The following is a 25,430-nucleotide window of genomic DNA, read 5'->3' on the forward strand; positions in this document are numbered from 1 at the left end:
TCAAAATGTCACTTAATTTTTCTTATTTTGACTTTTCTTTTTAAATCATTTTGTGACATTCTCACTGAAGAGACTTGCAATTATTTGCCCCAGACTTCTGCTTTCAGACGTAGTTAATTATGAAGTTTTTACCCTATCCGAAAATAATCCAATGCAGAGGCAATAAAGTCATATAATACATTATTTTATATATATTAAATATTTATATATGTATTTTTATAGTCTTAAAGCTACAACCGGCTCTTTGAGTGCAACCATAATGCTGATGTGGCCCGTGATGAAATTGAGTTTGACACCCCTGGTTTAGAAGATGTTGCGATGGGTTTGCTCAAAATAAAATAACAAACTTTTGCACATGCAACAAAGAAAATAGGCCTTTACAATATTCAAAAGAAATAGGCAAAACTCAAATAAAACAACAAACAACTTCTTTTGTAGTCTTTTATAGTGCGTTGACTACAGACGTCACAATTAGGTCTACTTATAAAATCAAAATACTGGCTCTAACACTGCAGGTCACTCACTCAAGTACCCCTGACATGAGAGCTGCGCGAGTTTTCCTTTTGTAGCAAGCTGCAAAATAATTGTAACATGACGCGTTTGAATTCATTTGCCTACTTAAAGGTGGGGTATGTAATTTATTTCAGAAACACTTGTTATATTCCATGGAATGCTCTTAACATCCGATAGTGTTGGAGCTATATATCTCTTTATATTATTTAATAGTTTAACATTTATTTTCTTGCCGTTTATAGTGTTTATTATTATCATTTTTTTATATGTATTCTTAGTTAGCGTCATAAGTTAAAGTAGTTTCTATGCTTTTATTTTGAAGGCATGTTTTGGGCACTGGGTGATTAGAGCACCTGGTGTAATTGTGTATATTGGAGACAGGTGGAGGTGGGAGCCAGACAGGCCCGGTTCCAGAACAAAATTACTCAGGGTGCATCTGAGATTAGAGAGGGTGCAGGGGTAAAGTGCTATTTTTATAAGTGGGGAGTGGACCTAACACCCTCTAGGGGGTCCTCACTTCCTCTGGGGGCATGCTCCCCCGGGAAGATTTTATTTTAAATATTGAAGTTGAAAGCATCAATCTGGTGCACTTTGAGAGCAACATTAAGAGATCTATGGATACATCTCTCAGCACCCAGATGAAACAGAACTGAAACAGATTTACTTTTTCTTTATGGATATTTTACAAATCACTCCCCTTTTAAACTGTATTCTTGTTTTACTGTCATATAGTATTTCATTTTTAGTGAGTAAGTTACTCAGATGAGTACCAGGAGACAGCGGTTGGTACTCTGGTACAGTTGTGGTGAAGGCATCTGATGTAGGCCTTACTGAACCGAAATGTCTACAGGCTTAGCAGAAGATGGCATCTTTTTTACATGAATATTCCAGCCAATCTCTGTTGTGAAACCATGAGCTGCAAAATGAGCACCTTACCCCACTGTACAGGCGAGTTGGGTGCTTTTTTAAATATACCTGCAGGCTCTGTTTCGCCGAGGTCCTCTGGCACTTGCGGGCCGCCGACGGGTGGTGGTGTTTGGGGCAACGAAGACGGCTGCGGCTGCTCCGCCTCCGTGGGCGAGGCGGGCAAAGCCGGCGAGTCGGGCGGGAGGACGTTAGTGTCCACGACAGTGGCCGCGGGTAACGTAAGGTCCCCATGATCTGAACCTGCAGTAGATGCAGTGTTACTGCTGGCGATAAGGGCTGGTTGTTTTAACCATTTTATGATGTCCATCATTGACTATAGTCTTCTTATTATTGTTATTATTACTACAATTATTATTATTGTTATTATATATGTAATATATATTTTTTCACTTTTCCATTTTTTTTTGTGTCACTTTTCGTTTTTCAAATGAGGGTGCATAACGACTCAACTGAGGGTGCAATGCACTTATGCACCCCGTAGAACCGGGCCTGGAGCCAGAGCACTCGTAGGCAAACGGTTTTTTACCAGGGTGTTTCAAGCCACACAAAGGAAAGCCATAGCAACGGCTTAAGGAAAGAGAGAGATAGGAAACCTGTTCATTGTACTATATTATTGGAATAAAATGCACAACGGAGAATCTTGTCTGGACCTGGGTCATTGCCCTGCGTAAGATCCGCTAACTAGTGCCTCAGCGGCTGCTAAGTTAACTATCTGTTTTAGTTCTATAGGATTTTGGCCGCTACAAAGTAAAAAACCCTGCCGTCAAAGCGGACTTGTTTTTTGAAGTTATTTTTTGTCGATTTTTGTATTGCCCGCGTTTGAAGTGGAGTATTGGATTTCACTTTAAAAGACACACCGGGCCCTGGACGGACTTCAACAACGGCACAGGAACATGGGCGGTATGTGAACATTTCCTCCAGCGGCTGTATAGGAAAACGGCCTCGCTGTTGGAGTGCCGGAGTCATTGTTTCGCCGCATATGAATGAACAGTGGAACACGTTTAAAGAATAGTCGGACCGTGGGAACAGGCCGCACACAGTGATTACGCACTCTGACGCGCAGGCATGCATCAGCGTTTTCTCCTGTGGATTAAAATAACTTATTTGTTTATTTAAATGACGCCAATCAAAGAAAAACGATGCAAGACGCCACGTCACAGGACAGAGGTGGATCTTCTGACGAGGTACATCCTAAGGACCACACATGTTATGTTTAAAGGACAATAATTCCAGACCACAGAAAGTAGTCAGACTATCATACAGATCATCTGCAATAATCAAAGCTGAAGATGATTTAGCAGTCCTTAAAGAACGCATGGCTGCATGGAAGAGGAAGCATGCTTTGGAAGCCCAAGAGGAGGAGCTTAGAAAAGAAAAGACAAAACTTGCTTTTGACCTAAAACTGACTGCACTCAATGCCAAACTTGACATCCTGAAAATCCACTCGGGGCGTGGATCGAAAGGATCTGTGGAAAATGGTAACAAACAGAAATCTGAAAAGATAAAGTTTCCTTCTGCCCCAAACACAACCACCACTCACAGGATACATGTTCAAGCTTCAATATGAAAATAGAAAATGAGGAAACAAATTCCATAAAGGTGGATGATCTAGTTTAGCTTGCCCTGCTGGTCACATAATCAAAGACTATTGGAGATATTTGAAGTGCAGTGTGTGTCACCAGAAGCAACTGTCAGCCCTTCACATTGAAGATGAGGATACAGGCACATCCTTCAACAAAGCACACGTTTCACCTGGACAGTCGGAGACAAGTGTCCACACTGGGGCCGGTGGACAGGACAATGGATGCCGCTCTGGCTGCCCTGTTGTAGTACCCTCCCAGCTTGCAGTGGAACAACAAGAGAAGATGCTCATCAAACTTCACATGCATCATGATTCAAAAGAAAAACATCAGCAGAAAGAAGTGGATCACATCACTCCTGCTCTGAAGTCTTTACACTGGCTTCCTGTGTGTCAAAGAATAGATTTATAAATACTGCTGCTGGTTTATAAAGCACTGAATGGTTTAGGCCCAAAATACATTTCTGACCTCCTGCTAAACTATGAACCATCCAGATCTCTCAGGTCTTCAGGGACTGGTCAGCTTTCTGTCCCCAGAGCCAGAACTAAACATGGAGAAGCAGCGTTCAGTTATTATGCTCCAAACATCTGGAACAAACTCCCAGAAACCTGCAGGTCCGCTGCAACTCTGACTACTTTTAAATCCAGGCTGAAGACTTTTCTTTTTGTCTCTGCTTTTAATTGAACTATTCATATCTTAGACTGCACTGTAACTTTTATCCATGTACTTTTTCTTTTAATGCTTATTTTATTCGCTTTTCTTTTTAATGACTCCATCCATCCATCTTCTCCCGCTTCTCCGTGGTCGGGTCTCGGGGTATCAGTTCCAGCAGAGAGCCCCAAACTTTCTTTTCCCTGGCGACATCAACCAGCTCTGACTGGGGGGTCCCAAGGCGCTCCCAGGCCAGCGAAGAGATATAATCCCTCCACCTGGTCCTAGGTCTACCCCTTGGTCTCTTCCCAGCTGGACGTGCCTGGAACACCTCCTAGGGAGGCGCCCAGGTGGCATCCTAACTAGGTGCCCGAACCACCTCAACTGGCTCCTTTCGACGCGAAGGAGGAGCGGCTCAACTCCGAGTCCCTCCCTGATGACCGAAGTTTTTAATGACTGATTTTAAATAACATTTTCTTAATGTCTTTCATTTTTTGTAAAGCACTTTGAATTGCCTTGTGTTGAAAAGTGCTATATAAATAAACTTGCCTTGCCTTGCAGTGCAATGAGAAAAGCACACAGAGTGAGGAGCAGGGAAGAAACCGCAAAGAGGAGACCAGCTCCAAGACATCAGAGAGTCAACAAAGTCATAAACATCAGACCGAAACACAGGTTGAAGAAATGCTTTCCAACCTCCAGATAGATGGTGTGAACAGTGATGGAGACACAGAGGAGCCTCCTTATGAAGAGGAGTTGGATGACAGAGCGAGTGGAAAAGGCTCAGAAAATAATTTCCAACGGGAGATATGTTCTTCATTGCAAATACAAGTGGACCCTGGATGAAGGACGGACGGAAACGGGTTGGTCAGCTCTGCGAGCCCCAAATGAAGACCAGTGTCATGGAGACCTGTTTAAGGATCCGCCTGTTCCTGGATGCAGCAGCGTAGCATCATGAACATGTAGTCTTTCCGTTTCTCTATACTATTTTTCTTTCTCTCCATTTCTTTTCCAGGAAGCTGTTGCCTGACGACTATAGACGATTATTTGTATGGTTAGGATAAAGATAGAGTATAGCTCCATTTTATATAATGTAAGTAATTGTGTGTTCACAATTGGGGGCCGGAATGTTGGAGCTATATATCTCTTTATATTATTTAATAGTTTAACATTTATTTTCTTGCTGTTTATAGTGTTTATTATTATCATTTATTTAAATGTATTCTTAGTTAGCGTCATAAGTTAAAGTATTTTATATGCTTTTATTTTGAAGGCATGTTTTGGGCACCTGGTGTAATTGTATATATTGGAGACAGGTGGGAGGTGGGAGCCAGAGCACGAGTAGGCAAACGGTTTTTTATCAGGGTGTTTCAAGCTACACAAAGGAAAGCCATAGGAACGGCTTAAGGAAGAGAGGTATAGGAAACCTGTTCGTTGTACCATATTATTGGAATAAAATGCACAACGGAGAATCTTGTCTGGACCTGGATCATTGCCCTGCGTGAGATCCGCTAACTAGTGCCTCAGCGGCTGTTAAGTTAACTATCTGTTTTAGTTCTATATGATTTTGGCCGCTACAGATAGCAATGAATATATTAAATGCTTTGACAATAAATACATAAAACATTTGTATCTGTGGAAGCCGTAGGGCTGTAAAAAGCATAACGCGGTTATCGTCACAACACGATATATCGTGCAGCCCTAATGGCAATATTTTCTCCTCCTTGAGAAGGTGTAGCTTCTTTCTGTGCAGTGATACGGTTGGTGGATGTTTTATAGAGAAAATAACAAAATGGTCGCATCCCCAAGTTTAACTCTGAGGTAGATATATAATATATATAATCTCTATCTCACCCCCAACACATCTACATCTACTTCCAGCATGGATAGATGTTCATTAAAGACATCCATTGTTTGTTTTATACGCTTCTTGAAATACAAATAGAAACACATCGTTTTTCTAGAACGGATTACGAAACGCCTGAAAATGGTACAAACACGTGTGACCAAGGTGTTGCGCTGGGCTATATCATGCAATCGAAAGTGAAAGTTAAGCTCGCTCCATTGCGGAGATATTCCCGCGAGAGTGTGGAAAACTTAAATAAATTAATGTATTTCAATTGTGACATTTTACCAAAATACTCCCGGACCACTAGGGGGCGCTCACGGACCACTAGGGGGCGCTCATGGACCACTAGGGGGCGCTCACGGACCACTAGGGGGCGCTCACGGACCACTAGGGGGCGCTCACGGACCACTAGGGGGCGCTCACGGACCACTAGGGGGCGCTCACGGACCACTAGGGGGCGCTCACTTTGAGAAACACTGCTCTACCGGACACGTTACTGACCATCCTCTACAATGAACTGTGTATTTTTCTCATGGGTTCAGGTTACTGTACCTGCTGCAGCAGAGCTCCTCCTCTCTGGAGCTGAGGACAGAGTGTGCCGTGGTGCTGGGCAGCCTGGCCATGGGCACCGAGAACAACATCAAGTCCCTGGTGGACTGTCACATCATCCCCGCCCTGCTTCAAGGTGGAGAGAACAATCAAATCATAAAGTATACCAACACTCGCTGCAGAGAAGGACATATTTTGAGACCTATGTGTGTTTTGTTCCCGCAGGTCTCTTGTGTCCGGACCTGATCTTTATTGAAGCTTGTCTTCGATGTCTCAGAACGGTTTTCATCAGTCCAGTCACCCCCGTGCAGCTGCTCTATACTGTAGGTGGACTTCTACTTGTTCTGCCTGCTTTTTACAGTACATACACACACATAGCATATGCATAAACAACATGTCCCTGCACACAGATACTATCAGTGTTCCTCTAATATTATGGCATCAGAAACAGGTTTGTTGACAGGTAGGTTGACACGTACGAGGAATTTGATCTGGTATTGTGGTGCATACATAAAAGTGAAACACAGATAGAAAACTGTTTTGATAAAACTATAAGAACGTAAAAAAATATCTGTCAGAAAACAAAACGCTCTCTCTTTTCCTCCGTACCCACATCTCAAAAAAGGGGGGGGGCGCTAACAAGCAGATCCAGAATTTACGCTCCTATTACTTCATTGGTAACGTGACACATCCCAACCTATCGTCTCCGTATACAGTCGCAGGTGTGTGAGCCTGTGTATTCAGCAGGATGTCTGCTGCTACATGTCAGGCTCTGTGCTGTATGCAGGGTTGGGTTGTAACGGAATACCTGTAACGGCGTTACGTAATCAGAATACAAAAATCAAGTAACTGTATTCAGCTCGCGTTACATTTGAAAAACGAAGTGAATACATTTTGGATTACTTATTGGAATTATTGGTGGAAAGGTTTCCTCACAATATTTAATATTCATTACTAAAGGTACAGCCGAATCATCACAGCGCACAAAACCGCCGCAGATGGACCAAAAAGGGGGGCGTTTGAAAAAAATCCGCGGGTCCGCTCAGTGAAACAATAACAACGTAACATGGAGGAACAAAAGTCTGCGTTTAAATTGTGTGTGTGTGTAGAGGTGTGTGTGGTTAAAACACATCAGCCTGCGGTCGCTCTTTAGCCTTTCTAGTGATTCTGAAGGTAAACACAGTGAAGGTGTGCGTGAAAGGCGGTGCGTGAAAGGCGGTGCGTGAAAGGCGGTGCGTGAAAGGCGGTGCGTGAAAGGCACTGCTCGCTCGTCTTCTCAGAGGCTGAGTTAACTCTCCCGCTGCCTCCTGGCGCTGCAGAGAGGTCATGAAGTGAAGGAGGTTTTCCTTCTAAAAAACAGCTGTGGGCAGCAGATACTGTGAGAGTCACGGACATGAATTCATAGATCAAGGCAGACTGGTGCACACTCTCTCCTGTTTTGCCAATCCGGTGCTTAAACAAATATAGCTCTACACCCCTGGCCGACATGTCCTTAAAATGAAGTCCGAGTTCGACATTTTAATTCATGTCCTGCCAACACTGGCAGGACAGAAGGCGACACGCCCGTTCCAAGCCGTGTCCCTCACTCCTCACATCCCAAGCTGCATCCCCAACAAGTGTATTATCTTGTTACATCGTTTCAGATGTGATGTTTCAGGTGTGCTCTTGATAAGCCATTAAAACACGTTCAGTTTCCTTTTGCTTTTTGTGTCTCCTGTTCACCAAAACATACCCATCTGTGACGGAAAAATAAAGTAATCCAAAAGTAATCTGATTACTTTTTAAGACACGTAACTGTAACTGTATTCGGATTACTTTCAGAGCCATGTATTCAGTAACTGATTACATTTACAAAGTAACCCTCCCAACCCTGCCTGTATCAGAAACAATGCTCGGTGTGTTTTGGGAGTAATATGCTGTGTGTTTACATTAGCAAGCATGCTAACACTCAGCGCTAACGCTGTGAGCTACTGGAGAGAATATGTGTAACGTAATGTCCTTGTGGTACTGCGAGAGAGAAAGGTTTGAGCTCCATACTGTTTCAGAAATAAAGCTTGAAGTGGTTAGGAGCATAACATGGCGCTGAGATCTCCCCGTAGCAGGGGAAAGCTGCGTGACGCTACAAAGGGGCGTGGCTAAAGCAGAATCAGCCTGTTTGCAACGGGGCTGAAAAAGAGCGGTATGAGGCATGGCTACAATGGGTGATCTGTTTGGTATTTGAAGCAACACACTTCAGACATGTTGTGTATAGGTCTGGCCCTACAATATATGTTTCCGATACAGCATGACAGGTCCACTTTAAATAAGCTCAAGGATGACATTGTGACGATATGAATAATACAGTCTGACCGAAGAGAGGAGAACTCACCAGGTCTCAAAGAAGTAAAAAGACACCAGTAATGTGAACAAACTATTCTATTTCTTTCTTCCATGTGTATGTAACGTCCTCCTGGTGCAACATGCTCTTTAGGTCTCTCTTCCGTTACATAAAAGTAAATTATTTCCATTGTTAAATTATATTTGTTGACGTGTTTTGTTTTAGGACCCCACTGTGATCCCCCATCTAATGTCTCTCCTGAGCCGCTCCCAGAGAACGCAGGAGTACATCACACAGATCTTCTCCCACTGTTGTAAGGTATTTGTTGGTATATCTTCCCACACACACACACTCTCACACACACACTCTCACACACACACTCTCACACACACACACACACACACACACACACACACACACACACACACACACACACACACACACACACACACACACACACACACACACACACACACACACACACACACACACACACACACACACAGTGGAGTCCATGGCTCTTGTGTCCAGGTGGAGATTCATTGTGTTTCGTCTGCAGACCCCGGAGCACCAGACGGTTCTTTTTAACCACGGCGCAATCCAGAACATCGCCCCTCTTCTTATCTCCCCCTCTTATAAGGTACGTCTCTCTGGCCGTTTCTCAATGTCGAGTATGCTTGCTTGGTAGCACATGTCTTCCGAGTCACTTGCTTCAGAAGCTAGGCAAGAACCCTTCCTGGCATTCGGAGAACGAAGAGTGGAACAGGCGAGCGTCACATGAGAGGCCCCGCCTTACATTTTCCGCCACAGATTTGGGGAAATTGGTCCGTGCGCAAAGCATTGTGGGGATTTTAAGGCCGCGGAGTCTACACATGTGCAGCCTCGAAATTTCCCCCAAACCAAGGACGCGGCCTCGGTTTAAATTCCAAGTATGCTGGACATTGGAACGGTCCTGCTGCGCCACTTGATGACGTAGCATCCTTGACATATTGGCTTGGAAGCCAGTTTCCTCGCGATTGAGAAACGGCCTGTGTGAGTAATGTAGATTTACCCAGAAGGCCTTTCACTCACGGGTAACTCTGAATATCTTCCTCTCAGGTCCGGATGCAGGCGTTAAAGTGTTTCTCAGTCCTGGCTTATGAGAACACTCAAGTCTCCATGACACTGGTGAATGGTGAGCGTCTCCTCTCTTTTCACTTCTTCTCTTGTCCCTTCAATTTTGTTGATTCACTATTTCGTTGTCGTCCTTCTTCAGTTTGCTTCGTCTCCTTTACATTTCCCTCCCCTCTATTCTTCCTTCTACTTTCCTCATATTTGTGTCTCATACTTTTTGTTCTGTATTTTCTTCACTGTTTTTCTCTTCTGTCCACCTATCTTATTTGTTGTTATCTTGTTTCATAATTCTACTTCTCTTTGCACTTTCCGTCTCCTCTCCACTCGTCCTCTATTCTCAATATCTTACCTAATATTTATTTACTAGGGATGCTCTGACCGGCCGAGACTCACTCTCTGCCGATCAATCGGTGCTCTCTAAAAATGCCGATCGCATGACGTAAAATGATGATGTAAAATCCATGACGCTTTTCTCTGTTCAGCCGAGTATTGACCTCTCACCTGCTGAGGCTACACGTCTCATATTATTATATCAAACTTTAAGCTGGAGTTCCTCTCTGTCTGTCTCTCTCTCTCTCTCTCTCTCTCTCTCTCTACCTCTCTCTCTCCCTCTCTCTCTCTCTCCCTCTACCTCTCTCTCTCTACCTCTCTCTCTCTCCCTCTCTCTACCTCTCTCTCTACCTCTCTCTCCCTCTCTCTCTCTCTCTCCCTCTCTCTCTCTCTCTCCCTCTACCTCTCTCTCTCTACCTCTCTCTCTCTCCCTCTCTCTACCTCTCTCTCTCTCTCCCTCTCTCTCTACCTCCCTCTCTCTCTCTCTCTCTACCTCTCTCTCTCTCGTCTCTCATTCTCTTCTCCTCTATACGCTCCACTTTCTCACCCCAGTTCTCCTCTGTTCTGTCACCAGTGCTGGTGGATGGTGAGCTGCTCTCTCAGGTATTTGTCAGAATGATGCAGAGGGATCAACCCATTGAAATGCAGCTGACGGCAGCCAAATGGTGAGTGAAGTAAATCATTTAGAATATACGACTCTGTTTCCTTTACACGTTTTCTTTGAGTGACGTCTCCTCCTTTTGTCTCAGTCTAACGTACATGTGTCGAGCGGGCGCCATCAGGACGGACGACAGCTGCGTGGTCCTAAAGGTCAGGACTTTCTGACACTTACATTGTTACTATTTTTCTATTAAGTGAAGATTTGTTATAATTATTCAGATTGTTATTATGATGATGATATACCAGTCGAGGCACTAAAGATAAGAAGTACTTTATTGATCCCAAGTTGGGACATGGCATGGCACAATACAATTAATAGAAATAAACATTTAAAAATGTCAACATATGAATAGCAATAAAAAAATGTTAAATTACAAATGTACAGTGACAAAATATAAAGCAGGATATTATATAGACACAAGAATGTGAGTAATGGAATATTAAATATTAGATTTCTTCCTTATTGTTAGAGAAAATATCACTGGTCTTTTTGTCAATCTCAAAATTCTGACTTTTTCTAAATACTTAAAAATGTTAATTATCACTCGTCACCGGCTTGAGCTTCATCTCAGGATCCATGTGTCTGTGATCCTCTCCAGAATGGAAGGAGTCCTCACATACAGAGCATCAACTAGTTCCTGAGCAGTGTCCTTCACATGCTGATATCCAAGAGAGGGAGTCACACAGTCACAAGATGGAGGAGTAGAAAGCAGTACTCAATGTTTACTTCAGATTAGCTCCATGTCAGAAATGAGCATGCTTGTCATATGTCTCGAAAACTATGATGAAAAATGTTCGTCAACAACCTTTTTTACATGACTAAGACGAGACGATGACGAGCTAAAAATAGATTCTTTATAACGAAGACTATGACGAAATGTATATTTAGTTTTCGTTGACGGGACGGGACTAAGGTGTTAATGGTGGACTATCGGACTTTCCCCCCAAGTGTCCGTCTTGTCCGTCAAAATGCATCTTACGTTTCTAACTTGCAATATCATTATTTCCGCTCTCTGCACTCCAGAAGAGCGATCTCCCTGTGTCTCTCTGTGTGCGGGGGGCGGGGCCTAACAGACACGCTGCAGCGGACACAGAGATCTGCCGGGGGCGGAGCGTTCAGAGAGTATAGACACACATTTTGACTAAAAGTTAACTGAAATTTAATTTTTCAGATTAGCTCCACGTCAGAAATGAGCATGCTTGATGTCTCTCTCCATAGAGGCTGAATCATCATGTTAATCACATAGCTATCACATGCCTCAAACAGTCCTGATGCTCTTCCAGGTCATCACACATCCTGTCATGTTCACAGCTACAGTTGGGATACCTTTGTTATCATGTTACTCTCATGTTGGAAGAGGACATTCAGTATTTTCCCAACACTTATCTAACGTTACTTCCTGTCTTCCTTGCAGACGCTGCCTTGTCTGGTGCGGATGTGCAGTAAAGAGCATCTCCTGGAGGAGAGGGTAGAGGGAGCGGAGACGCTGGCCTACCTGATGGAGCCCGACGTGGAGCTGCAGAGGATCGCCAGCACCACCGACCACCTGGTGGCCATGCTGGCCGACTACTTCAAATACCCCAGCTCTGTGTCGGCCATCACTGACATCAAGAGGGTGGGTCAGCGGCCTGAGTGGGCCCTCTTTAAGGGATTAACAAGGTTTAAAAAAGGGCAGATATTTTGGGTTTTATTACACAAACAAGACTCAAGTTGCACCAACAAATATGATTTATTCTAGGATTAGTTTAGGAAAAACTATTTAGAAATACTTTAATCCAGAACTAAAGTACGCATTTCCTTTAGTAAATCCAAGTGTATTGATCCTAACCAACATGACTTGATGACATTATGCACCGGTTCACTGTCCTCTCTGTCCTCTGCAGCTGGATCACGACCTGAAGCACGCTCACGAGCTGAGACAAGCTGCGTTCAAACTCTACGCCTCGCTGGGCTCCAACGACGAGGACATCCGCAAGAAGGTGAGCTTTCCTCAGGTGTATTTTGCTGTTTGGATATATAATCGTGAGCATACATATTTATATTCTTATCCACCTCTTCTCTTTTCTCTTGTCCTCAGATCACAGAGACAGAGAACATGATGGACCGGATAGTCAGCGGCCTATCAGAGTCCAGCATTAAAGTCCGTTTGGCCGCCGTCAGGTGCATACAAAGTATTTTTGTCCCATCTCCACAAAGCATTTACAGATTAGTTCCTGCAGATCTATTAGAGACATTGAACTTTAAATAAACATGCCAAACATTTCTTCAAAGCAATCTTTCAAAAAAACTTAAATATCTTAAAACATGGCAAGCAGGATTTTATGAATCAATTTGTCTTACCTTGTATTGTAATACCTCAAAATAATAAGTATAATCTATATAAAGATATACAGATTTTTCATATGTTTTACTATTTAAGCTTGTTTTCTGTTGGTATATCTCTTTGTGGATATTATAAATGAGGTATTTACCCTAAATGATCTCTTTAATATAAAAAAAAGGTTTAATTAATTAATTACGATGACATAAAGTCCTAATGATACTTTTACAAAATGCTATGACGTAACTATTCCCTGTCTTTGTCCGTTCGTATTTCTTTCCCAGGTGTCTTCACAGTCTGTCGCGGTCGGTGCAGCAGCTGAGGACGAGCTTCCATGACCATGCGGTGTGGAAACCCCTCATGAAGGTCAGTGGAGTGGATTTATAGGCGAATACGTTACATTTCAGTACTGCAATACTACCTGGTACAAGTGTTTGTCAACAGCTTTAAAATCAAAACTGCTCCACCTGTTAAAAATCTGCTCAAAGATTGTTGGTCACCCTGTCAGAGACTTTCTGACTCAGCAGACCATAATAGCCTGAGAGGCTGTCCAACAACATCATCTGAGACCCAAAGCATGTTCTAACAGAGAATATGAACTGCTGCCATCTAATGGAGATTGAATAAAGTCAGACTGAAGCATCCTCTGTGCTCCGGTCTGTCCTCTCAGTGAACACAGAGCTGAGTCCAGATCAGATGCACGCTGAAGGCGCTTTGAGCAGCTTTTCTCTCACTGATCGTGCTGCTATGTTCAATGTTTGTTTTTCATGTATTGTGTCTTGATATGTGTTGATGTTACTCATGGAGCTGCTGTGATGCAAGTTGCATTTCAGACTTGATCTGACCATTAGAGTATTATCGTATCGCATTTGTATACTCCTATAAACACATAGTGAGATGTTGTGTTGTGCTGTGTGTAGCTGCTGCAGAACGCTCCGGATGAAGTCCTGGTCATGGCCTCCTCAACACTATGCAATCTACTGCTGGAGTTCTCCCCCAGCAAAGAGGTATGTTACATATCTGTAGTCAGAGGTGGGAAGTAGTGGAGTACAAATACTTTGTTACTGTACTTAAGTATATGTTTCTGGTATCAGTACTTTAGTCCACTACGACTTTTTACTTTCTACTTCTTACATGTTGAACTCAAATACCTGTACTTTCTACTTCGTACATGTTGAACTCAAATACCTGTACTTTCTACTTCTTACATGTTGAACTCAAATACCTGTACTTTCTACTTCTCACATGTTGAACACAAATACCTGTACTTTCTACTTCTTACATGTTGAACTCAAATACCTGTACTTTCTACTTCTTACATGTTGAACACAAATACCTGTACTTTCTACTTCTCACATGTTGAACTCAAATACCTGTACTTTCTACTTCTCACATGTTGAACCCAAATACCTGTACTTTCTACTTCTCACATGTTGAACTCAAATACCTGTACTTTCTACTTCTCACATGTTGAACCCAAATACCTGTACTTTCTACTTCTTACATGTTGAACTCAAATACCTGTACTTTCTACTTCTTACATGTTGAACACAAATACCTGTACTTTCTACTTCTCTCATGTTGAACACAAATACCTGTACTTTCTACTTCTTACATGTTGAACTCAAATACCTGTACTTTCTACTTCTTACATGTTGAACACAAATACCTGTACTTTCTACTTCTCTCATGTTGAACACAAATACCTGTACTTTCTACTTCTCACATGTTGAACTCAAATACCTGAACTTTCTACTTCTCTCATGTTGAACACAAATACCTGTACTTTCTACTTCTTACATGTTGAACTCAAATACCTGTACTTTCTACTTCTCTCATGTTCCAAACAGCTGGTTCCTTTAGTCTGAATGTGTGTTGGTGCGTGGTCATTATTCTTTAGAGTCACTGCGTGCCTATTGGTTGGAACACGATCCGTGTATCCATCACTTCCTGGTCTTCTCTAAAGAAGAGGGACCAATGGAAACGTCGCCATGTTGCCGTTGTTCAGCATGGAAACATTCATTAGCTAACAATGACATTATTGTTCTATTGATATAAAGGGAGGTCAGGTACTCTTTAAAGCAGCTGCTAGCTATGGGTACTTTTTACTGAAGTACACTTCAAAGCCTCTTTACTTTGACTTGAGGAAAGAAGTTTAGTCAGTACTTCTACTTTCACCAGAGTATTTTTAAACACGAGTATCTGTACTTCTACTTGAGTAAAGCATGTGGGTACTTTTGCCAGCTCTGACTATAGTTCTTTTGATACTTTTATTTTACTCAACATTAGTCAAATAGTCTATGTTTTGTATGTGTCTCTTACGGTCCGCTGTAACCTCAAGAAAATGGGACATAGTAAAACTGATTCCTGTCTCAAATGATGCTGTTGTTGGACGATTTAAAATCATGATTTGATGTTTAATATGAAGGTCATTTGTTTCTGTGATGCAGCCCATCCTGGAGTCGGGGGTAATTGAGCTGCTCTGCACTCTGACGCAGAGCGACAGTCCTGCTCTGAGGGTCAATGGGATCTGGGCTTTAATGGTAAGAAAAGGATTTAACTATTTTTACACTTGTTCTTACAACCATCCTCTTTTTTCGTCATTTCCCTCTCTTTTCTCTTCCCTTCTCCTCTCCACTTGCCCTGTGTTAATTAAATCTCTCTCTCATCTCATCTGCAAAAAACTTGAGCAACAGTGTTGTGTTTTGAGCTGCGGGACTTTTATATATAAATAAATGTACCTTACGTTGAAGCCCTTGCCAAAAGAGTTCACAAAATAAATTGAAGAAATATGAGAAATCTACTGGAATGGACCTTTTGCGTTATATAGTTGAAATGTCTCGCTTTGTCAAAAATCCCAAATATATTTACTTTAATATCATATAAAACTGCTTTTTGAAAAGCTAACACCAGCATTTTTGTTGGCAAACAAATTAATCGCTAAAAGAAAAAGCTATTTGTCTTTCTTTTGAGGAATTGATTCGATCAGTGGTTCCCAAAGTGGGGGCATGATAGACGTGCGAGAGACCAGGAGGAAAAATGGTTATTAAAAAAAAAAGAAAATTGGAAAATTATTGATTCAAAAATAATATGATGCAGTACTACGTCTGGGTCTCTGTTTCATTAAAGCTCGGGTGTGTGTGTGTGTGTGTGTGTGTGTATGTGTGTGTGTGTGTGTGTGTGTGTGTGTGTGTGTGTGTGTAGAACATGGCGTTCCAGGCGGATCAGAAGGTGAAGGTGGAGATCGTCCGGTGTTTGGGAACAGAACAGTTGTTCCGGCTGCTATCGGACCCCGACAGCAACGTGCTGATGAAGACCCTCGGGCTGCTGAGGAACCTGCTGTCAACACGCCCAGTAAGACACACACACACACACACACACACACACACACACACACACACACACACACGCCCAGTAAGAGACACACACGCACACAGTAACACACACACACACACACACGCACACACACAGTAAGACACACCCAGTAAGAGACACACACACACGCCCAGTAAGACACACACACACACACACACACACACACACACACACACACACACACACCCACCAGTAAGACACACAAACACCCAGTAAGAGACACACACGCCCAGTAACACACACACACACACGCCCAGTAAGAGACACACGATCAGAGACTTATTAGTACAATGCATTAGTGATGGAATACTGGCCTTCTTATCTCCAGCACATTTCTGGAACATCTTACCAGTGACATCGTGTTGCTGTGTTCAAACATGGAGAGGTTTCGCTCCTGGGTTACAGCACAGTAAAGGAAGCCCTGGGACAAAAGTGAGACATTTTAATTCTGCTGATCCATTTTTTAGGTCTTTCTCTCCTGTGTTAACGACTTGTACAAAATACAAATCATACATAAAACAGGTGAGAATGTTTGTGGATGTAATTCTAATTCTAGCCAGACACTTTTTTCGATCAGATTTGTTTTCACATTTGTCTCTCAGGGCTTCTTTCAAAACCCCGAAATCCTTTGTTACTCGTCCACATGATCTTTTCCCTATTTTTCTCGACCACACAATGTTGTTTTTTTATTTTACTGTACGAGGATGTTTTTGTGTTTTTCTTTGCTCAAAGTTATTAAGAAAGATATGTCCTCTCTTCGATGCAGTACAAATATTTATGTATCTTAAAGGTCATCTATCATGCTATTTCTAGGCAATAGCACAGCTCTCAGATATATACAAATATATAAAAATCATGTCTATGAAGTGTTTTGCTCAAAATACCAAACAGATCATCCTAGCCATGCCTCATGTCCCTCTATTTCACTTCCTGTTTCTAAAGTGCTGATAAAAAATAAATTGATTAAATAAAAAAGGGGAGGGGTCTGAGCTCATGCGGGACCCGGCAGCTACCGTCTAAACTAAATGCTGCCGTGATGAAACGCCATATCATGGATTATCAAGGCTCTGAAACAGTCTGGAGCTCAAAGGCTTTCTCTCTTGCCGGTTATACCACAAGGTGAGTTCCTCTTTACTTCCTGCTTCTTCACACACATGCTCTCCAGCACAGGTTAGCTCTGAGTGTTAGCGATGCTGATGTAAACACCGACCATATTACGTCCAGAACAGTCGGTCATTGTTTCCGATAGCAACGTTTCTGATTGGGTCCACATTTCAGATGTTACGTCATATCGGACGCAAATCTGGATCAGCTCCGTTGTTCCCCGTTTTTAGAGATTTGGGTACGGAGGAAAAGAGAGAGGGTTTTATTTTCTGACGCTGCGTGAGTTCCCCGACACACCGGGGACACATGTTGATGGATAAAAGACATTAAAAAGTGCATTTTGCATGATAGGTCCTCTTTAACGTAATACCAAATTATTCCAGCATATTTTAATACCAGTTTAAGAGTCCATTCGTGATTAACTGGGTGCTGAGTTTGCATACATCCTTCAGAGATGTTGCCTACATGCCTGCATACTGAATCTCTCCTGCTTCCTCTCTTGATTCGCCAGCACATCGACCAGATCATGAGTTCTCACGGGAAGCAGATCCTGCAGGCGGTGACCCTCATCCTGGAGGCGGAGCACAGTGTGGAGGTCAAAGAGCAGGTGAGCGCTCATCCCCTTCATGCTTACAAATGCTTTTCATTCGGAATTTATGATTTAAAAAAAGCTGCACATTTTAACATTCTGCAGTCTTTATTAATCTGCAGTGGTGGCTGTAGACATGGGAAAACATCAGTGAGAATCAGTTGGCAATTAAGAGTGTTTCAAGGAATATAACGGTGCAGAACAGTCTATACAAGTAATTGGAATATTGATATATGTAAGTTGCAAACAGGTGAATGTTATGGATGTTCTTTCAAAACGTCAGGTGTTTAACAGTCTTATGGCCTGTGGGGAGAAACTGCATCACAACAAAATACATGTTGGTCACTGATGTCACGTTTTTATTTCCTGCCAGACGCTGTGCATCCTCGCCAACATCGCAGACGGCAACACAGCCAAGGAAATCCTCATGACAAATGACGACATCCTGCAGAAAATCAAATACTACATGGTACTTTTTATAAACTCTACTGTAGCTGTTAGGAAAATCTCACTCGTCCTCTGCTTGAGCTTCAACATCAGGATCCATGTATCTGGGATCCTCTCCAGAATGGAAGTAGTCATCACATACAGAGCATCAACTAGTTCCTGAACAGTGTCCTTCACATGCTGATATCCAAGAGAGGGAGTTACACAGTCTCAAGATTCTCACTTTTTCTAAAAATCTCTAAATTCTCACTTTTTCTAAAAAACTCAAAATTCTCACTTTTTCTCAAAATCTAAAATGTCTCACTTTTTCTCAAAATTCTCACTTTTTCTGAATACTTAAAAATAATAATAATCACTCGTCCCCGGCTTGAGCTTCAACATCAGGATCCATGTATTTCTGATCCTCTCCAGAATGGAAGTAGTCATCACATACAGAGCATCAACTAGTTCCTGAGTTCCTGAGTTCCATGCTGATATCCAAGAGAGGGAGTCACACAGTCACAAGATGGAGGAATACCGGTTCTTCTAACATACATCCAGTCATTTACAAAATACTGACTTTTTCTCAAAATCTCAAAATTCTGGAGAAAAAAACCTTTACTTTTTTCTCAAAATTATGACAATTTTCTCAAAATTATGACAATTTTCTCAAAATTATGACATTTTTCTCAAAATTATGACTTTTTTCTAAAAATGTCCAAATCTTTTTTTTTTTAAATCTCAAAAATGTCAAAATGTTGACTTTCTCTAAAAATTCTGACTTTTTCTCAAAACCTAAAAATTCAATGTTTACTTCAGATTAGCTCCACGTCAGAAATGAGCATGCTTGATGTCTATCTCCATAGAGGCTGAATCATCATGTTCATCACATAGCTATCATCTGCCTCAAGCAGTCCTGATGCTCTTCCAGGTCATCACACATCCTCTCATGTTCACAGCTACACTTGGGATACCTTTGCTATCATGTTACTCTCATGTTGGAAGAGGACATTCAGTATTTTCCCAACAGTAGCTCATCCATGCGATCAGACCTGATGCTGGTGTTGTTGCAGCATGCATACTGATTCTCTGAATGGGAATCAGAGGATGCAGGATGTTGTATCTGAACATCTGAACACTACTCTGTGTTTTAGTAGTTAGACTTCTTGTTGATGCTTTTCCCTCCCTTGTAATTGTTGTTGTTCTTCTGTTCCTGCAGGGCCATTCGAATGTGAAACTGCAGCTCGCCGCCACCTTCTGCATCTCCAACCTGATCTGGAACGAGGAGGACGGTAAGCTCGGGACTCGTGGGTTTAGTTATGGTAGCACTTTATAATAACCCCTTGTAAATAAATGGTGAATTGAGAGTTAATAATAAGCTTTTTATTGCCAAGAACCAATAAAAAGGTTATTTATAATATTCTGATTTATGCTATAATGAAATTGTTTACTAGTTTGTTATGTGAACTAATTATATCATAGCTGTTAAAAGACAAGATATTTAATGAATATTTAAACATATCTGGTCCATGTGTCAATGTTTTTTTATTTTTTTATTATTACAAATAATGTTTTAATTGCACATTTTTATTATATTATTTAAAATGTGTAATGTGTGCAACAATAAACTGTTTAAATAACACACATTTAAGCATTTCTATTAAATATTTAACTTGATAAATTAGCATTTCACTGTTTGCTAACAGTACCAAATCAGTTAAACAATTTTTTAAATGATGGTTTATAAGTTCACAGTACCTGTCTCATATGTTGAAATTCTTGATCTGAATCCCTGTTACAGCAGAGAATCATCCTGGACTCTAGGGGGCGCTGTGCTAAGCCACCTTAGCTACAATGCTAATGTTGCTAGCAGCAGAACGCCATGTTTCAGAGTTTTAATTTAAGGCCTTTTTGTAATTTGTTATTGCTGGAAAATCAGAAACTCAAGTAATTGTTTTTCATCTTTCAGTTCAAGCAGTGGTCAGCAGCGATTGTTCCCCAAAAGGTCAGCACAGCTCAGGTCAACGTTTAACACATTTTAACTTCTTTTAGAGCAAAAGTGACATTTGTTAAAGCCCGCGTCACACTGTCCCGAAATTGACACCAGATGGATAAAGGACATGTTCAAATTCGGCTGTGATCGTAGCAACATCGGGCCATTTGTGAGGGCATCTTAAGCCTTCGTATGACCGCCGGTGGAGTTTCTCAGGCTCCGGCAGCAACTTCGTGAGCGGTGGCAAAATCTTTGGCATGCCAACAAATTGCCGAAGGACCTTGAGAAGGTTCATTTCCGTGTTGAATTTGTGTGTCCATGTTGCCCTTCGTAAGGCCAGTGTGAGGGCATAGATGAGAATAACATGTCATGCGTCACTTCCGGGCAAAAATGACGGCTCCGCCCACTTTTGGGGGAAAACAAAGCTGTCATTTGAACGGCGGTCAATTCAAATTCCGAAGTTTTTGCCAATCCGATCAGAAATGTAAGAAAACCGTGGATTTTCTGATCTTCAAAGAGCCCGATTACGATGGCCAGTCAGGCTAACAATTACATTCAATCATTGGAAATCGACGATCGGGCTCGATATATGGTTAAATATAGCAGTAGGCGATCGATGTCCAAAGATGAGTAACGTCTACGTCACTTTATGGCCCCGCCCACTTTTGGGGGAAACCAACGCTGTCATTTCAACGACGATCGAGCCTGAAGCCACAGAGCTCCTTCGTTCTTAGAGGAAGTTCAGAAACACTGAACTCTGGATTTGTTTTAATGTTAGAGGTGCAGTAAACGACACAGCAGCTTGTTGGCGTGATAAAACTATTATTTTCCGCCTCGCTCATGAGAGTAACAGCTGGCGAAATTACAGCCTCGCCTACTGATTTTAATGTAACCAGATATCGAGCCCGATCGTCGATTTCCAATGATTTCATGTAATTGTTTGCCTGACTGGCCGTCGTAACCGGGCTCTTTGAAGATCCACAAATCCACGGTTTTCTTTCACTTCTGATCGGATTGGCAAAGACTTCAGAATTTGTATCGACCGCCGTTCAAATCACAGCGTTGTTTCCCCCCAAAAGTGGGCGATGCCGTAATTTTCGCCCGGAAGTGACGCAGGTGTTACTCTCATTTATCTTGTCAATTCGTGTCATCTTCGTCTAATCATCGGTGCCATCGGGCTTGTGTTCTGTGAAACTGAAAAGGATATTAAATCGTTTTTGTTACTTTCGTTGCAGTTGTATGTCTTGAATGTAATTTAGATTAACTTCCCGTTTTATTTAGATGCTTTTATTTTGAAGGCGAGTTTAAGCTTTTGACAGGAAGTTGTTGTTGCTATGGAAACAACATGACGGAGAAAAATTTATATCTTCTACATATAAAGACGGAGAAAGTAAAGAACATAGTACTTTAACATTGTTTTTGTTACTTTCGTTGCAGTTGTATGTCTTGAATGTAATTTAGATTAACTTCCCGTTTTATTTAGATGCTTTTATTTTGAAGGGGAGTTTAAGCTTTTGACAGGAAGTTGTTGTTGCTATGGAAACAACATGACGGAGAAAACTTAATATCTTCTACATATAAAGACGGAGAAAGTAAAGAACAAAGTACTTTAACATTGTTTTTGTTGCTTTCGTTGCAGTTGTACGTCTTAAATGTAATGTTGCCTTCGTGTGTGGTTCGGGGCCATCTAAGTGCGAAATTCACAATTCCATATTCGTGTGTCCATCTGGTGTCAACTTCGGGACAGTGTGACAGGGGCTTTATGAACAAGAACATTTAGACTATACTGCAATGAATGCTTAATGATTAACAAAGCCATTTATGCCTTTAATTGAATGTCTTTTATGTGTTTCAGGTTCTCAGGAGCGTCAGGATAAACTGAGAGAGATGGGCTTTGTCGACATTCTGCACAAACTCACCCAGGCCTCGGACCCCAACCTCTGTGACAGGTGGGCTAGGAGAGCAAAATCAAGACAGTTATCAAAGCCATAGTTTGTCTTTTTACAAAATGGGGTTGTACAGTATGTATGGAGATACTTTGTAGTCAGTGTATTACCTTCGGCCAATAGAGCGGTGCAGGGATGACGTATTTACCTGGAAGTAAGCTGCTGGTTCCCTCGACAAAAGAGCAACGGGATTCCTCCCTAGGATTTTGGAAAATAGCTCCAAATAAGGTCTGTGGAGAAAGAACCTGTTTGATAAATGCACGTTCAGCCGGATAATCTCCACATGTCCACATGCTTTTATAATGTTCGAATCATAAATCTAGTCGCCAGAAGCAAAATGCTACCGTAATGCTATCAAGGAACTACAGCCGAGTCCAGCAGCACGACTTCAACGTCACGCCAACTTAAGGTCCATATTCAAACATACAGATTCAAACATGAAGTGTTTGTTTGAACACTCTACAGGAGGCAGGGACTTGCTTTCAAGCAGAACAGAAACTAACTTAGCGGAGTGTTTACGTGTTCGGCGCAATGACGTACAACGGCCTGGACAACTTCTGTAGTCCTATTCAGCTCTGTAAGGAAGTCTGACGGAAGGGGCAGATTTTTTTACGGTTGTTTACTTTCAAATTCTCGCACTCGAGCTGGTTTCTCCATTCTTACCTACCCCACCTTTAAGTACAGTAACAAAGTATTTGTACTCCACTACTTTCCCCCTCTGCTTTTTAATAACTGGTCTGATTGTGTCCCTCTCTCTCAGGGCGAAGACGGCAATGCAGCAGTACCTCGCGTGACCACAGGGGGCAGAGATCCTCCACTGCCAGCCTCACTAACAATCGTCGGGAGGAAACCGGCCATCGGCTCTTTTTTTTCGAGTTTTTTTATTTTTGCACAGAGACACCTTTTGTGGACCTGTGGCTGGCCTCCCCCCCTCCCTCTCCCCCCTCCCCCACACCACCACCACCTCACTCCAGACCTCACCTCGGAGACTCTGTGGTTGTTGGGAGATTAACGGTTAGGAGGGGTTTGCGTGTTTGTTTTCTTTCAACAATGAAGTGATATTTTTCCTTTTGGGACTTTGTGAGTTTTGGTTGGCGTGCGACAGCCTGTTGGACTCCTTACGATGGAGATGGCGCTCTGAGAGAAATGGACTACGAGGTTTTTGAGCACGGCTGTCGGACAGCAAAGCTTCCCGGTTTTATTTCCTTTTTAATTAATATTACTATTAATACTAATGTTTCCTTCTGGCGCCGCAAGCAAGGACACATTTGGAAAAATACAGACTTGCCTATTTTGGAATTGTGGGTGTTTTTTTCATTTTTTTGTGGATACATACCTCGTAAATATATAAATATATATAAATATAAACATAAATATATATTTTTGGATTTGTATTTTCCCCTGTTTTGTTTTCATTCATGCTCTCTGAACCCTGGCAGTGAATCCGCTGCAGTCTGATTATGGAAATGACTTTGAACGTGGATTTTTTTTTGAGGTAAATAAGGAAAGGAATTGTGATTCTCCTTGAATTTCTGTTTTTGATTTTCTCACCGTTGTGGTTCTGCGTGCACTGTCTTCTGTCCAACATCCTTATAGTCCCAATGGGAAATGTAGATCCAGAGAGCTCACTCTGACCTGCCCGGTTACTAACTAACAGGCATGAGTTCACACAGCGGAGATGAGAGGGTTCATGTGTCCTCACTGCTCTGTTTAACAATGTCAGCCCCTCTTCTGTGTGTGTTTGTCAAAAGGGATTTCTCTCTCTCCTCTGAAGTGTTTTGGAGAAGCGAGGACAGAGTGGATGCAAGGCACGTCCACAGCAGCAGAATCAAGTGCTTAATTTCTCCCTCATTATATACTTTCCTCTCCCATCAGGATCTTTCTCGACTGTTGTTCCCTGACATTTCAATCCTTACTGAAACTCTGATAGAATGAATGTTACCATTGAAAATATATGCAGACTTGAAGAAGGATCTCCTCTTGTGTTGTGTCTTATTTCTTCTTCTCTGATAAATGTCTAAAATGCTGTGTGTGTGTTTACATTTGAAGTGTGTGTAGTACTAGCTTAAACCTCAGTCTAAAGCAGGGGTCGGCAACCCCCTGGCACGGCACCGTAACCAGTGGCACAATAGGAATACGTGGAATAAGTGTGCAAAATATTAAATTTTTATTTTCCGATCCTGAACGAGACCGCCGCCAGAGCGCTTCTCCCCCGTTACCTGCAGAAGGAAGCCATGCACGCAACGCAGCCCCGCTCTCTTTAACTCCAGGCGACTTTCTGCCGCTTTCCTCCGTGGTGCTGATCGTCTCACCACGGAGGAAAGCACTTCACTACTTGCAGTACCCAGAAGGAGCTGTACACATGCCGCAGTTTTTCCTTGGCTGTGTCTTTAGTTGAAAGCCCAGTGGCGATCTGCTCATCTCTCATCGAAATAACATGCTACAAAGGGCGGACTGGCCATGTGTGTTCTGGAGAATCACAGAACGGACAATCGCCCTTATTATTATGCCGTTTGTTTGTTAAATTCGGCATCATGTAAGTTGCGCTGACAGGTCCACACACTGCTTCCCCGCAGCACTCCATATCAAAAAGGTTGCCGACCCCTGGTCTAAAGCATACACATACTCTGTGCCTCATTTATTTCCACTGTGAGGAAGTCACAGAGGTTAATACAAGTTTCTCGGCAACATATTAACCCAGGGCGCCGGAGGGCGGGTTCCAAATCGTCGGAGGGCGTTCCAGATCGCCGGGGGGGGGGGGGCAGGGGGTGACGGAGCTTTGATTTTTGTTGGGGGGTCTCCAGTGGTCTCTTCCAGCAGTCCGTCGAAACACCCAAAACAGCCCCAAAAACAGCAGTGTTTTGGGAATAGGCCTATATGACAAAACACAATGAAACACCTAAGCTTATATATTCAGAGTTCATTCATCAATTGACGATACCAAGAGGCTAAGTATATATTGTTTAACAAGAATATATATCTTGCGTGCAAAACCTTGAAAAATAAAGATATTGAGTATTTTGTGCGATTTTTCCCCATCCAGCGCGCCCTCCGGCCTCATCCAGCGCGCCCTCCGGACCCATCCAGCGCGCCCTCCGGTCTTTAGTCACACCCCTATGGTGTAGTTATGCATTGAATGAAAAACTTGGGTCGCAGGTTCCTCAATAGTGCATTACAAAGACATCTATCA

At 42.4% G+C, this 25,430-nt stretch overlaps 1 protein-coding gene across 2 annotated transcripts in view; it reads left to right on the plus strand.

Annotated features, from left to right (window-relative positions):
* Positions 1 to 24,211, plus strand: part of armc8 (armadillo repeat containing 8) — a 29,477-nt gene extending 5,266 nt beyond the window's left edge. Inside the window, exons 4-23 of one of the 2 annotated variants that reach the window (XM_034078448.1) lie at positions 6,060 to 6,202; positions 6,292 to 6,389; positions 8,609 to 8,701; positions 8,943 to 9,023; positions 9,482 to 9,557; positions 10,401 to 10,491; positions 10,576 to 10,636; positions 11,902 to 12,102; positions 12,371 to 12,466; positions 12,565 to 12,647; positions 13,092 to 13,173; positions 13,728 to 13,814; positions 15,258 to 15,350; positions 16,012 to 16,161; positions 17,798 to 17,893; positions 18,249 to 18,344; positions 19,521 to 19,593; positions 20,271 to 20,321; positions 22,150 to 22,243; positions 23,001 to 24,211. In XM_034078448.1, the coding sequence (XP_033934339.1) occupies positions 6,060 to 6,202; positions 6,292 to 6,389; positions 8,609 to 8,701; positions 8,943 to 9,023; positions 9,482 to 9,557; positions 10,401 to 10,491; positions 10,576 to 10,636; positions 11,902 to 12,102; positions 12,371 to 12,466; positions 12,565 to 12,647; positions 13,092 to 13,173; positions 13,728 to 13,814; positions 15,258 to 15,350; positions 16,012 to 16,161; positions 17,798 to 17,893; positions 18,249 to 18,344; positions 19,521 to 19,593; positions 20,271 to 20,321; positions 22,150 to 22,243; positions 23,001 to 23,034 (1,879 nt within the window). In that variant the 3' untranslated portion in view covers positions 23,035 to 24,211. The remainder of the gene's footprint in view (positions 1 to 6,059; positions 6,203 to 6,291; positions 6,390 to 8,608; positions 8,702 to 8,942; positions 9,024 to 9,481; positions 9,558 to 10,400; positions 10,492 to 10,575; positions 10,637 to 11,901; positions 12,103 to 12,370; positions 12,467 to 12,564; positions 12,648 to 13,091; positions 13,174 to 13,727; positions 13,815 to 15,257; positions 15,351 to 16,011; positions 16,162 to 17,797; positions 17,894 to 18,248; positions 18,345 to 19,520; positions 19,594 to 20,270; positions 20,322 to 22,149; positions 22,244 to 23,000) is intronic. The other variant, XM_034078449.1, reaches the window with a different exon arrangement.
* Positions 24,212 to 25,430: the final 1,219 nt, after the last annotated feature.

Source organism: Pseudochaenichthys georgianus, unplaced genomic scaffold, assembly GCF_902827115.2.
Source record: "Pseudochaenichthys georgianus unplaced genomic scaffold, fPseGeo1.2 scaffold_430_arrow_ctg1, whole genome shotgun sequence".
NCBI lineage: Eukaryota > Metazoa > Chordata > Actinopteri > Perciformes > Channichthyidae > Pseudochaenichthys > Pseudochaenichthys georgianus.